This window comes from Dipodomys ordii, unplaced genomic scaffold, assembly GCF_000151885.1.
Source record: "Dipodomys ordii isolate 6190 unplaced genomic scaffold, Dord_2.0 Scaffold42, whole genome shotgun sequence".
Classification (NCBI taxonomy): Eukaryota; Metazoa; Chordata; class Mammalia; order Rodentia; family Heteromyidae; genus Dipodomys; species Dipodomys ordii.
The window spans coordinates 8,213,846-8,226,516 of NW_012267258.1; the positions used below are offsets into that span (position 1 = coordinate 8,213,846).

The following is a 12,671-nucleotide window of genomic DNA, read 5'->3' on the forward strand; positions in this document are numbered from 1 at the left end:
AAAAAAAAAAAAAAATTGGGGCTGGGAAGGTGGCTCAGTGGTAGAGCATGCATGAGGCCCTGGGTTCCATTCCTCACCACCACATAAGCAGAAAAAGCAGCTGGAAGTGGCGCTGTGGCTCAAGTGGTAGAACACTAGCCTTGAGGTGAACAGCTGAGGGGTAGTGTGCCCAGGCCCAGAGTTCAGGCCCCAGGACGAACAAAAAAAGAGTCTCATGGACTTTTCTGCCTGGGCTGGCTTTGACCCTCCATTCTCAGATCTCAGCTTCCTGAGTAGCTAGGATTACAGGTGTGAGCCACTGGCACCTGGCTCTTGAAAATCTTAAAATCATATCTCCAATGCAGTTAGTGTCTGGTGAGGGCCCATTTCCTGGTTCAGAGGATGCCTTCTCTTTGTGTTCTAGCCTGGTGTGAGGGCCTATAGGCCTGTAGTACTTTGTCTCTTAACAGGACATTAATCTCATTCATGAGGGCTCCACCTTCCTTTCCTAATCACTTACCCCAAACATCATTACTCCTCACATCATCTCATTAGTGAGCAGGTTCTGACAAAAGAATTTGGGGACACAATCGCTGACATACATTATTTCGTAAACGCTAATAATTAAGATAATCTGTGCTTTTAGGGGGAACATTTGAGTAACCACAAATGTATACTTTTGATTTGGGAATCTTAAAGAATAGATTATTCTTTAAGTTTTGGGTGTTGAAGTAGGCCCTTCCCCCACATGCTAACTTGAATTTTGTTCATAACATGTCTAACTACAGGAAGTTTAAACTTCTTGTTTTTACATGGGCTGTTTTTCTTTATTGTTTTTACTTTTATTATGTATATAAAAACTATCTGCTCCTTTCTTGTGTTCCCCCCATCTTTTAACTCAGGTGTGGTAGAGAAGGGAGTATACTGGATATTTTTTAAAATTTTTATTTATTTCCAAGGAATTGAACCCAGGGCCTCATGCATGCTAGGCAAACACTACTGCTAAGCCACTTTCCTAGCCTGATAATTTTTTTTAATGGCTAGATAATTGTTTTACTGCCATTTCTGCATAAAGTGGCTTTTTTCTCACTTTCTGAGTACTCATGAAATTAGAGCTTTAAGAAAAGAACCAAAGATCAGGTGTAGAGTTAGCTAATCTAAGTCATCTCGAGACAGTGTATTGAAAATGAGTTATCCAGGCAGTGCTTTATAAAATCTCTAAGGCCTGGAAGTATCTTGGGAATGATCTTGGACATGTCTGTAAGTGCCTGGGTTTCTCCTACCCAGCCCCAGAGCAGGTGGCCAGGAGTTGAAGTTGAATTGTTGCCTCCCAGCCCTTCCCTCAGACTCCCACATTTGTGGGCTGCGCATACACGTTTACCAGTCTCTGAGCTGTACACATATTCTACTAAAGCCTCATGGCTGTCATGGATATTTTGAAATGTAAACGCTCTTGTATAGATCTTTTGTCATTGGATTTAAGTAAACTTTGTTTAGGAGCTATTGTTGTGTTGTTAAAAGCTCTAAAATTTTTTTAAAAAACCAGTCTTACTTTGTTGTCTGGGCCAACCTTGAACTCCTGGACTCAAGCCATTCTCTTGCCTCAGCCTCCCAAGCAGCCCGGTCTAAGTACATGATACCACACCCATCTTTGTTTTTTTTTTTTTTTAACCCAATGCATGAATTATCTCAATGTTTGAAGCATTTTTCAAGTGCTGAAAATTTTGACAATGTTTATTTTTGACCACTTTGCCCTTAAGAAAAAAAACCAACCCTTCCATTTTGAAATAACTATAAACTCACAGGAAGTAAGAGATACTACATGTATTTTTCACTCAGCTTTTCCCAATTTTAAAGTTTTACATGAAGAGTGTTGTAGACTGTATCTAAAATAGGTATGTTCCAGTAGTATAGTATATAATAACCATAAAAGCTGCCAGTGTCCAACCCACTGACCTTATTCAGATCATCCCCAGTTTTATGTGTTAGGGCAAAGGTCTCGTGCTACCCCTTGGTCAGTATATATTACAGAAAACCTCCTAGAGCTGAACATAACAAGTGTAAGGTAATTTGACCAGGAACTGCAGTGAAGCTTAGTTTCAGTTTGGTCCACAGAAAAAATAATTGCATTTATGGACCTCTGGCTCATGGATGTCAGTGTTCACTGGAGACATACCCCTTAGCTCAGCTAAGTGTGTTCCATTGTGATTAGTGAGCAGAGGGACTGCTTTATAAGTGAATGTTACCCAAAGCTGGGCAGATTTTACTTGTCCAGTAGTTTGGAACTTTCACTGTCTTCAAATTGGTTGCTTTTTTTTTAATTTGATTAACTGTGTCTAGTATAAGGTGAATTCTATGTGAGCTTCTGCCCTCAGTCTCTAGATTTTCCTTTAGCATTTTATTTTTTGTGTGTGTGTGTAGGGGTCTGGTCATGGGGCCTAAACTCGGCCTGGGCACTGTCCCTCAGCTCTTCTGCTCAAGGCTAGTGCTCTACTCTAGATTTTCATAAATCAGAGAATGGAAGTTCAGAAACTAAAAGAATTCCATTTCTTGACAGAAAACTTCAATTTTTTTAAAAAAATGGAAAATCGCAGGTTTATTTGACTAATATACATGTTCTTATATTGCCATAAATGACCAAAGAAAAATATCCTCTCTGTATATTATGTATTTTTGGCATGGAATTATGGCCAAGAAATTATCTAAAACTTGACTCTGCCTGTCCAAATTTATGCGCAAATCTGATTAATTGCTGTGTAGAGTTAGTCATTACCCCCAGAAAGAAACTATCAGCTAGGGTGTGGTTGCTGGGACCTGTAATCCTAGTTGTGAGGGAAGGGCTGCGTAAGTAGGAGGGTTGTAGTTAGAAGGCGTTCCCCAGGAAAAATTCAAAACCCTATTTAAAAATAACTCAAGTAAAAAGGGCAGGGAGCAAGGCATGGTTCAGTAGGTGGAGGCCCTGCCTAGTAGGCTCATGGCCCTGAGCTTAAACCCCGGCATTGCCAAAAATCAAACCTATGTTCACTAGCCATGACTCCCACTTCATTTCTCAGCCCCTTTCTCTCTCACCAGGCAGGCAGAAAACTGCTCTCTGACTTTACAGGTTTGCCTGTTCTGAACATTCACAGAAATGAATCTTATAAACTGTGACCTTCTGCCTGTGGCTTTTTTCACCTAGCTGTTGTATTAAGGTTTATCCGCTGTAGCGTTTACCATTATACTTCATTTCTTATAGCTAAATAATATTTAATTAAATGGATATACTACATTTTTTATTACTTATTACATGATGGTGCTGTGAACATTCATGTACTATTTTGCTATAAAGATAAATGTTTTCCATTACTTTGAGAATATATCTAGGAGTGAATAAATTGTGCACTTTTAGAAGGGAATTGTGGCTTATGTTCTTTATTTTGTAACAACTCCAAGCCTCACTGCAGTTTATAACAACAAATCAATCTTCCTTCCTTCCTTCCTTCCTTCCTTCCTTCCTTCCTTTGTAGGTCGTGGGCCTTGAACTCCGGCCCTGGGCACTGTCCCTCAGCTCTTCAGCTAAAGGTTAGTGCTCTACCATTTGAGCCCTAGAGCCACTTCCGGTTTTCTGGTGGTTTATTTGGAGATGAGTCTCAAAGACAAAGCCAAAAGTGGCACTATGGTTCAAGTGGTAGAGCAGCCTTGAGCTAAAGAGCTGAGGGACAGCGTTCAGGTCCCATGACCGACAAAAAAAAAAAAAAAAAAGAAGAGTCTCATGGACTTTCCTGCCCAGATGATCCTCAGATCTCAGCCTCCTGGGTAGCTAGGATTATAGGTGTGAGCCACCGGCACCTGGCTCCTTTGGCTTTTTAGCTCAAGGGTAGCCACTCTATCACTTAGAGATAGTCAGATCTCAGCCTCCTGAGTAGCTAGGATTACTGGGGTGAGCCACTAGTGCCCAGCTAAACAGGATTGCATATGAGAAGTTTCATCACTACTGTTTTCTAAGGGGTGGTGGTTCTAGGGATCAAACCAAGGACATTATGTAAACTAGGCATGTGGGTGACAATTTTTTGTTGTTGTTGGTGGTGGGGCTTGAACTCTGGGCTTGAGTGCTGTCCCTCAGCTCTTCAGCTCAAGGCAAGTGCTCTACTTCTTGAGCCACAGCGCCACTTCCGGTTTCCTAGTGGTTTATTGGAGATCAGAGTCTCACGGGCTTTTCTGCCCAGGCTGGCTTTGAACAGTGATCCTCAGATCTCAGCCTCCTGAGTAGCTAGGGTTACAGGTGTGAGCCACCAGCGCCTGGTTAGACAATATTTTTGATTTAAAAAAAAACCCAAATTAACATTTTTTTGGAGACAGGGTTTCACTAAGTATTCCAGACTGGCCTTGAATGAACTCATGATCCTTTTACCACAGTTTTGTGAGTACTGGGATTAAGGCATGGACTACCACTCCCAAATTGACTCTAGATAAGCCTTGGTAACTGTTTTCTCACTCAGGTCTGATCCTAAGACTTACCTTGTGGCATTGGGCACATTTAGCTTCTTAGCCAGTTGTCTGGAGATTCTATTAATGAGGTTTTCAGTAGGATCCTTTATCTGTATATCAGATGAGTGGTCTTAGGATGGCCAAGATAACATTTTTTTTTTAACATCAAGTAAAAGCTGAGGCAGCAATTGGCATTGTTACGGATACACTATTTCAAGTAATTTTTATGGAAAAATTGAACTTTTCTTTGCGTTTTTCATTTTTCCTCTGTTGTAGAGTTTGACAAGGGAGATGGAATAGTTTTGTTACTGTTTTTCCTTAAAGGTTTGTTTTGTGACTTAAATAGATATAACATTACTTGAACTTGAAAGAATTATGTGTTAGTTACCAGTCTTACAGAGTTTGTCTACCTGGTAGGAAATGTAAGATTTTAAGCATATATAACAATGTCTAGGAGGGTACCAATTGATAAGTGTCACTAATAGGTTTACTTTTTCTTGTGGTTTGTTTTAGATAGGATCTCTCTGGGTAGCCAGTGCTGCCCCTGAACACAAGAGCTTCCTTCCTGCCTCAAGTCTCTCAAGTACTGGTATTACAGCCATGCATTCTCACATCTGGCTGATGTGTACACATTTTCTTTCCTTTCTTTTCCCTTCCCTTCCCCTTCTGCATCCCCTTCCCCTTCCCCTTGGTGGGGGGAGGGTGTCAATCATGGGGCATGAACTCAGTGTCTGTGCACTGTCCCTGAGCTTTTTTGCTTAAGGCACTACTACATTGAGTCACAACCCCACTTCTGGTTTTCTGTGGACTGTCTTACCCAGGCTGGCATTGAACCACGATCCTTAGATCTCAGCCTCCTGAGTAGCTAGGATTACACCAATGCCTGGCTCACATTTTCTTCTTTTTTTTTTCTTAATACCTGGACCCTTTAAATTAAGACTTTGAGTGGGCCATGTGCCTGTGTCTCATGCCTGTAATCCCAGCTACTCAGGAGGCTGAGATCTGAGGATTGCAGTTCCAAGCCAGCCCAGGCTGGAAAGTCCCTGTGACACTCTTATCTCCAATTAACTACCAGAAAACCAGAAGTGGTGCTGTGGCTCAAAGTGATAGAGTGCTATCCTTGAGTGAAAGCTCAGAGACAGTGCCCAGACCCTGAATTCAAGCCCTACACGGACAATAAATAAATAATGTATAAGTAAATAAATACTTTGAGCTTCTTGTCCTATTCTTCAAAGAAAATAAAATTGCTGTGTAACTTTTCTCTGGACATTTAAAAAAGTTCCAACTTTCTAGGGATTTAAAAAGGTCCTGGCTTTGTTCTTTATAGAATTTCATAGGTGGCAGATCCTGTCACTGGAGAGTCTGATTTAATAGGTTTGGCATGGGTATCCAGTGATTTCATTATGCCTCCAGGACTAAGAACCCCGGCCTCAGATCCTTGATGTGTGGGAGGTTTGATCAAAGAAGTTTGCAAATCTGAAATTTCACAGCCATTTTGATGTAAGAGCAGTAACTTACTGGATTCATAGTGAGAGAAAACAAAGCTTTTCTGGGTCAAGAGATATGAAGTCTGTAGTTTAGTGACTCACCCTGACCTATGCTTAGATCAGTGTTGCCTCCACTGTAGCAGTGAAGTTTAGAAGATTGTTGAAAGGGAGTAACAGTGAAAAACACTTTTCTTTTTAGCAGTCTTAAGAACACAGTTTAGCGTCCATTTTAGCTTGTGTAATGGAATGAACTGGAGATAATGTAGAAGTGAAACTGAGCCACAACTGTCAGCATCATTTCTCAATTTTTAGTTGAAACACAATACAAATTACTTGTTTTTGAGGATTAAAAGCATTTAATGACCTTCCCTTCCTCCCCAGCTTTTGTGACACTTTTAAGTAAAAAATGTTTTTGGATGAAATGAATTTTGCTCTAGGATAATACCTTGGAGTTCACAAAAACAATTAGACATATTTTATACTGTTAGAGGAGTGGATTTTATTTTATTCTTTTTCTTTTTTTATTGTGAAAATACTGTACAGAAGTGTTACAATTATGGGCAAGATAATGAGTACATTTCTTATCAAGCATTGTAGCCTCCTCCTTTGTTTTCCCTTCCCATCCCCTCCCATCCCCTCCCATCCTCCCCCCCCAAGAAGTGGATTTTAATATGCCAAGAGAACTCCTAACTAGAAAACTGTTTTCCAGTCTGTAGTGTAGTTTAACCTAAATGTTTTTAAAGTTTTTATTTGAAACAGTAGTGCCCTAAGTAAGGGGAGAAATCCGTTTTCTAAAACTTAGAAACTTGGACTTGTCATTTTGTTGCTTTAAAACAACAATAAGTTACTGTGTTGCTCAGTAAACTTCTTGTTAGTTGCCAACCAAAATGTTCATACAGGACTGTTATTTCTGTCTTACTGTTAGGTGTAAAGATTTCTGTCTGTGTTACTGGAATCCCTATTGGATGCTGCCCTCTGATGTTTGTGGAATGAACTGCTTTTGGGAAGCGGCTTTTAGGTAGGCACTTAATATTTAATTGGTAGATGAGTGTAGGTAAGATTAGCTAGTAGGTAAAGCTTTTTACTGTAATAGTGCTTCTTTTCCTGAAATTTAGTGTTACCCTACAGGTAAATAATTTCAGTTTTTGACTAGGTCTTCTCCTTTTTCCTATTTTTGTAATTGTTACCACCAATTTTTAACACAATGTGTGAATGCTCTAATTTTTTGCTTTTAGTTGTTTTTTAGTTGTAAACCATTAGTCTTACGAGAATTTATAATCCAACTTTTGGTAGCAGTTAGTAATATAATATGCGTTAGTAACATAATATGCATGTGATAAAGACAGATTTCAAGTGGACGTTTACACTTACACACATCTGTTTTCCAGTTCAAAGCTGCTGTAGTTTAAAAATACAACTCAAGAGTTGTATAAGAAATTAGCTGAGTGATTGCTTGATGAGGAATGGGAGAGGGAAAGTAAGGTAAATAGTTTGGCTCCAAGGAGCCAAAGATAGACGTTGTTTATTGACCTTTGAAGTTACTGAATAGTTTGGCTTTGTTCACTGCTGAAGAAAGAAGGTATTGGAGGGACTGACCTCTCTTCCCTCCCTTCTCTAATCTGTGAAAGAAACAGGGTTGACCGGAATGGAATTGGCAGTGGCTCTTAGACTCTCCTGAGCTAGTGGCAGAGGAGAGGGCAAGTAGCCTTGAAATTCCTTTCTCAGAAATGATTTTTTAAAACTGTTGTTCTTGTGATCCATTTACTTTTAGTCACTGTGTTTGCTATGTACTCTGTATTCACTTTAAGTACTATGTCAGTTTTGCTGGACTTTCAGGAGCTTATCTGCATACCCTGGTAAAGCTGCTTTCTACTGTGGCCTTTGGTGTCACATTCTTGCCTGCCACCAGGTACCATGAGTGGGCAGCTTTCTTCTAAGCCCTGGTTCAGCTTTCTCAGCTTGAATTTTTTTTTTTTTTTGGGTCCGGTCGTGGGGCCTGAACTCTGGGCCTGGGCGCTGTCCCTCAGCTCTTCAGCGCAAGGCTAGCGCTCTACCATTAGAGCCACAGCGCCACTTACGGCTTTTTTCTTTTTGCTCATGTGGTGCTGAAGAATCGAACCCAGGGCCTCATGCATGCAAGGCAAGCGCCTTCCCAGCCCCTTGAATTTTTTTTATGTGATTTTGATAAGCGGAACTTCCAGTAAAGCACAGTGTTTTTGATACTAATATTAAGAGTTTGCATAACAGAAAGATAAAAAAGGGAAACAAATATATAAAAAGCTATATGTGCTGGGCTCCAGTAGCTTATGCCTATAATCCTAGCTACGTGGAAAGCTGAGATAGGAGTATTGGTTCAAAGTCAGCTTGAGCAGACATCTGAAAGTCTTGAGGCATGACTCAAGTTGTAGAGTACCAGCCATGTGAAAGCAGAGCGAGCTTTAGGCCCCAAGTTCGAGCCCCACTACTGGCATTAAAAAAAAAAGCCTAGGAAGTAAGAAATAAGCTATGTATGCTCTCAGTGCTCAATTAAGGAAAGCCATGGACATTGACTTGGTTTAGAGCCCTCTGGAGGTGCTGTGATCTGGGTTCTGGAAGCCTTCAAACAACAGTGTCACTGTAGGAGACTTAAACCACACCCATGTGTACAAGTGGCCAGCACCACTTGAACTCTGAAGTGAGGTTTACCTGGCATACAGTTTTGGCATAGCTTCTGAGGGCTTCCTGGAATCACTGTAGGGTGGGTGGGCAAGCCCTCCCCCTTGCCCAAGGAATTACAAGCCTTTGTCAAAAAGCGCCACCTGGTGGCCCAAAGACCCTCTCAGTGTGACCAGCAGTGTGACAGCCTCTTCATGCAAAAAAGTCCACAAAAGTCTGCAACTCCACAGAACCACCCATTCCTGTACTACTGCTCCAGGACCTGGCAGGCCAGCTACACTCACTCCATGCAGAGATTGCAGCTGTCAGGCAGCTAGTTAGGTCATGCACATCTAACCATGGGAGCTGTCTGGTGTTTGAACTGAGAATGTCTCCTCTTCATGTGGAAAATAGTCCTGGCATGAAAATGTCCTTTTTGCTACCATGCATTTAAATCTCCAGGAACTTTAATACACACTGTAACTAAACACATTTTTACACACCCTGATAGGAGCCTGGCATACAGATGCTATAGAATTCCTGGGTTGACTGCACATATTGCTCAGAAAGTTTTCATGGTCATGTCCTACAGTAGACTTTAGATTTCTTTTTGGTTCCAACTGATTTTTCTGTTCCTGGTGTGTAGGGACAGGTTGGTGGGCAGAGGTGTTTTCAGAGTGTATTTTGTTCTGTCAGTTGAGGTATGTTGGAGTGTGTACCATATATGCTGCTCTGCTGCAGAGACACTGCAGAGAAGCCAGCATAGTGCAGTGGGCAGCACAGTGCTTCATCACTGCAGAATGCAAGCAGTGTGGCTAAACAGTCCTCACTGAGGGGCCTTAGAGAAATCTGGGCCTGGGACTGATTTTAGAGGATTTTTCCTTCCCTTGAGGAATATTTTGCTTTTTTCCTTAACATTTATTATTCTTTATGTGTCTAGAATTTTGAGCAGAACTATGTAACCGCTTGGCTTACTTTAAAGTATTGTTTTGCCTCTTGCTATTGTGGTACAGTCTAGTAATGGGCCAAAAAAGCAGCACAGCCTATGAGAAATTCTCAAATCATGAGTTTTAAACCATTTTAGTAGAGATAGGGTCTTGCTATGTATGTAGTAGCTTAGGCCCCCCCCCATAAGTATCATTCTTTCCTGCCCCACCTTCCAGAGTGCTAGATATTTTAATGATAGTCTTTATATGAGAAGTGGGATCTGGAGACATTTACTAGAAGAGGAATTGCCAAGAGTTTTGTAGAGCGGTGTGCCTATATTTCCTTTTTTTTTTTTTTCTGATCGTGGGGCCTGAATTCTGGGCCTGGGTGCTGTCCCTCAGTTCTCCAGCTCAAGCCTAGCACTCTATTACTTGAGCCATAGCACCACTTCTGGCTTTTTCTGCTTATATGGTACTGAGGAATCGAACCCAGGGCCTCATGCAAGTGCAAGGCAAGCACTCTACCACTGAACCACCTTCCCCAGCCCCAAATTTCCTTATTTTTAACTTGTGTTTTTGTGATTCTCTCTGATCATAGATGAACCAAGTTAATGTCTCCTTGTCCTAGATATAAAAGCATAGGTAATGCCCTCCTCTGATAAGGTTCCCTTCACAGAAGTGAAGGGCAGAGGAGGGAATAAACAGGGAGGAGTTCCTGCTTCTGCCAATGAAAGGCAGACCTGAGCTGCTGCGTCTCAGAGGAGTGAAGGAGGTGGCACAGCAGTTGTATAGAGTTGTGACTGCCCCTTAAGTCTGGTGTTTTACACTGCTGCTGTTAGTTGTGGGTTCTAATTTAGCATAGGCTAGGAGCTGGCACTAGGAAGTCCTGCCCTCCAAACATATTAAGTGTTCTTATAGTGTTCCAGATCCTTTAGAGATGCTTACATCCTGCCATTCACTTGGTATGTGGAACTGAATGTTTGCCATTGAACAAAGTTACATGAAGAAATTTCTTGTCAGCATAGTTTAAGACTGGGTATAATACTGCAGTATTGTGGACAGAATCGTGACTGCCTTCCTTCATAGTAATCCGTGGGTGGGCTTAAGGCATCTAGTATGGACAATGAGTTAACTTCTCTGTGGCTACAATGCAGCTGTTTATATATCCTTAGGCAAATTGTGAAAGTAGTTTATATTCTGGAGTTCTAGGATAGGAACAAGATTGATGGAAAACATAGATTTGATTGAGCCTGGTGCTGGTGGCTCGAATCTATAATCCCATTTATCAGGAGGCTGAGATCCAAGAAATGCAGAGTGACAAAGCTGAGAGATGATTCTCTCCAGTTAAGCAACAGAAAGATGGAAGTGGGGATGTGGCTCAAGTGGTAGAGACCAGCTTTGAGCAGAAAAAATGTGAGACTTTTATGTTCAAGTTCCCACACCAACCAGCATACCACACACACACCACATATGTGTTTGTGTGTGTAAGAATAATTGATTCCTCATTTATTGCTTTGTTTGATGTTTCTTGGCCTTTTCAATAGACGTTTTGAACTTGTATTTTTGCATGTAGTAAAAATAACGATGTATTTGTAGACATGCTGAAACAGCTGGAAAATGTGTCTTTCTTTCCTGTTAGGTATAGCATGAAAACACAGCCTGTGGAGAAGATGCACCTTGCCGTTGTGGCCTGCGGAGAAAGACTGGAAGAAACTATGACCATGTTGAAGTCAGCTATAATTTTCAGTATCAAACCTCTACAGTTCCACATTTTCGCTGAAGATCAACTACATGATAGCTTTAAAGAGAGAGTGAGTATTTGAGATTTAGTCAAGGTTGTGGAATTGAATATTTATTATTACACTATAATCAAATGTTATTTTGTTCCTTCATTCAACAAAACTATAATATAACTGCTTTTCTAGATTGGAGATTATTCTTGTAACCACTTCCATGTGAGTCTAGGCATAGAGTGTAAGATGAAGAAATCTTTTTGAACAAAAAGAAGCAACTTAAAGTCTATTGTGAAGCATCAAGATTTTACTTTACTGACTTATTCCAGGAAGCCTTGATTGAAACGTGGTTATGAGACTTTACTTCTCTCTCACATAAAAGTAGGCAGAGCAAGTTATATTGCTAAGCCATTTCAACATGAGGCTTCTAATTCATTGTCCAACATGACATTACTGTGAATACACCTTCTGATAAATTTAGGTGTATGATCATACCTACATGTTGGTAATTGTGAAAAAAATACACACTTCAATCAGGGCAGCTTTGTAATCTTACCAATGACAAAACATCAGATCAGATACTGGGAATTTACCTTTCAAGAAAGAATTGAGCCAGCATGGGTGGCTTACACCTGTAATCCTAGCTACTCAGGAGGCTGAGATCTGAGGATCGTGGTTCAAAACCAGCCCAGGCAGGAAAGTCCGTGAAACTCTTATCTCCAATAAACCACTCAGAAAAAAAAAAACCAAAAACCCCAAAACTGGAAGTGGCGCTGTGGCTCAAGTGATAGAGTGCTAGCTCAAAGGCCAGAGTTCAAGCCCCATGACTGACAACAAAAAAAAAAAAGAGAAAGAATTGACCTGAGATCTCATTACCTTGTGTTTTGAAATAGTGATAAAGATGATGCTACTGACCTAGTTTTCTTTTCTTTTTTTTTTGGGTCCGGTTGTGGGGCCTGAACTCTGGGCCTGGGCGCTGTCCCTCAGCTCTTCAGGTCAAGGCTAGCTCTCTACCACTTGAGCCACAGCGTGACTTCCGGCTTTTTTCTTTTTGCTTATGTGGTGCTGAGGAATCGAACCCAGGGCCTCATGCATACAAGGCAAGCGCTCTACCACTGAGCCACCTTCCCAGCCCTGCTACTGACTAGTTTTCTACTCCACCCTCTGTACTTGTTTCATTTTTGAACTGATGTTTATTTTTATATATGTTCTATGTAACATGTTTTTTTTCTTCAAGTTAAATTAGTTCATATTATATGTTGAAGGAATAATACTACTTATAATCTCAGACCTTTTATTTTTCTGCCTATTAAAAATGCAACAAATTTATTTCACATAGTTGTGGAGGCTAAGAAGTATAAGATGAAGACATTAGCTTGCCTTTTGACTTATTTTTCTTTTTTCTTTTTTTGGGGGGGGGTCCGGTTGTGGGGCCTGAACTCTGG

General features: G+C 40.9%; 1 protein-coding gene across 1 annotated transcript in view; it reads left to right on the forward strand.

Annotated features, from left to right (window-relative positions):
• Gxylt1 (glucoside xylosyltransferase 1) overlaps positions 1 to 12,671 on the forward strand; it is a 33,290-nt gene that overhangs the window by 5,203 nt on the left and 15,416 nt on the right. Inside the window, exons 2-3 of the mRNA XM_013018721.1 lie at positions 7,770 to 7,842; positions 11,133 to 11,304. Of these exons, the coding sequence (XP_012874175.1) occupies positions 7,770 to 7,842; positions 11,133 to 11,304 (245 nt within the window). The remainder of the gene's footprint in view (positions 1 to 7,769; positions 7,843 to 11,132; positions 11,305 to 12,671) is intronic.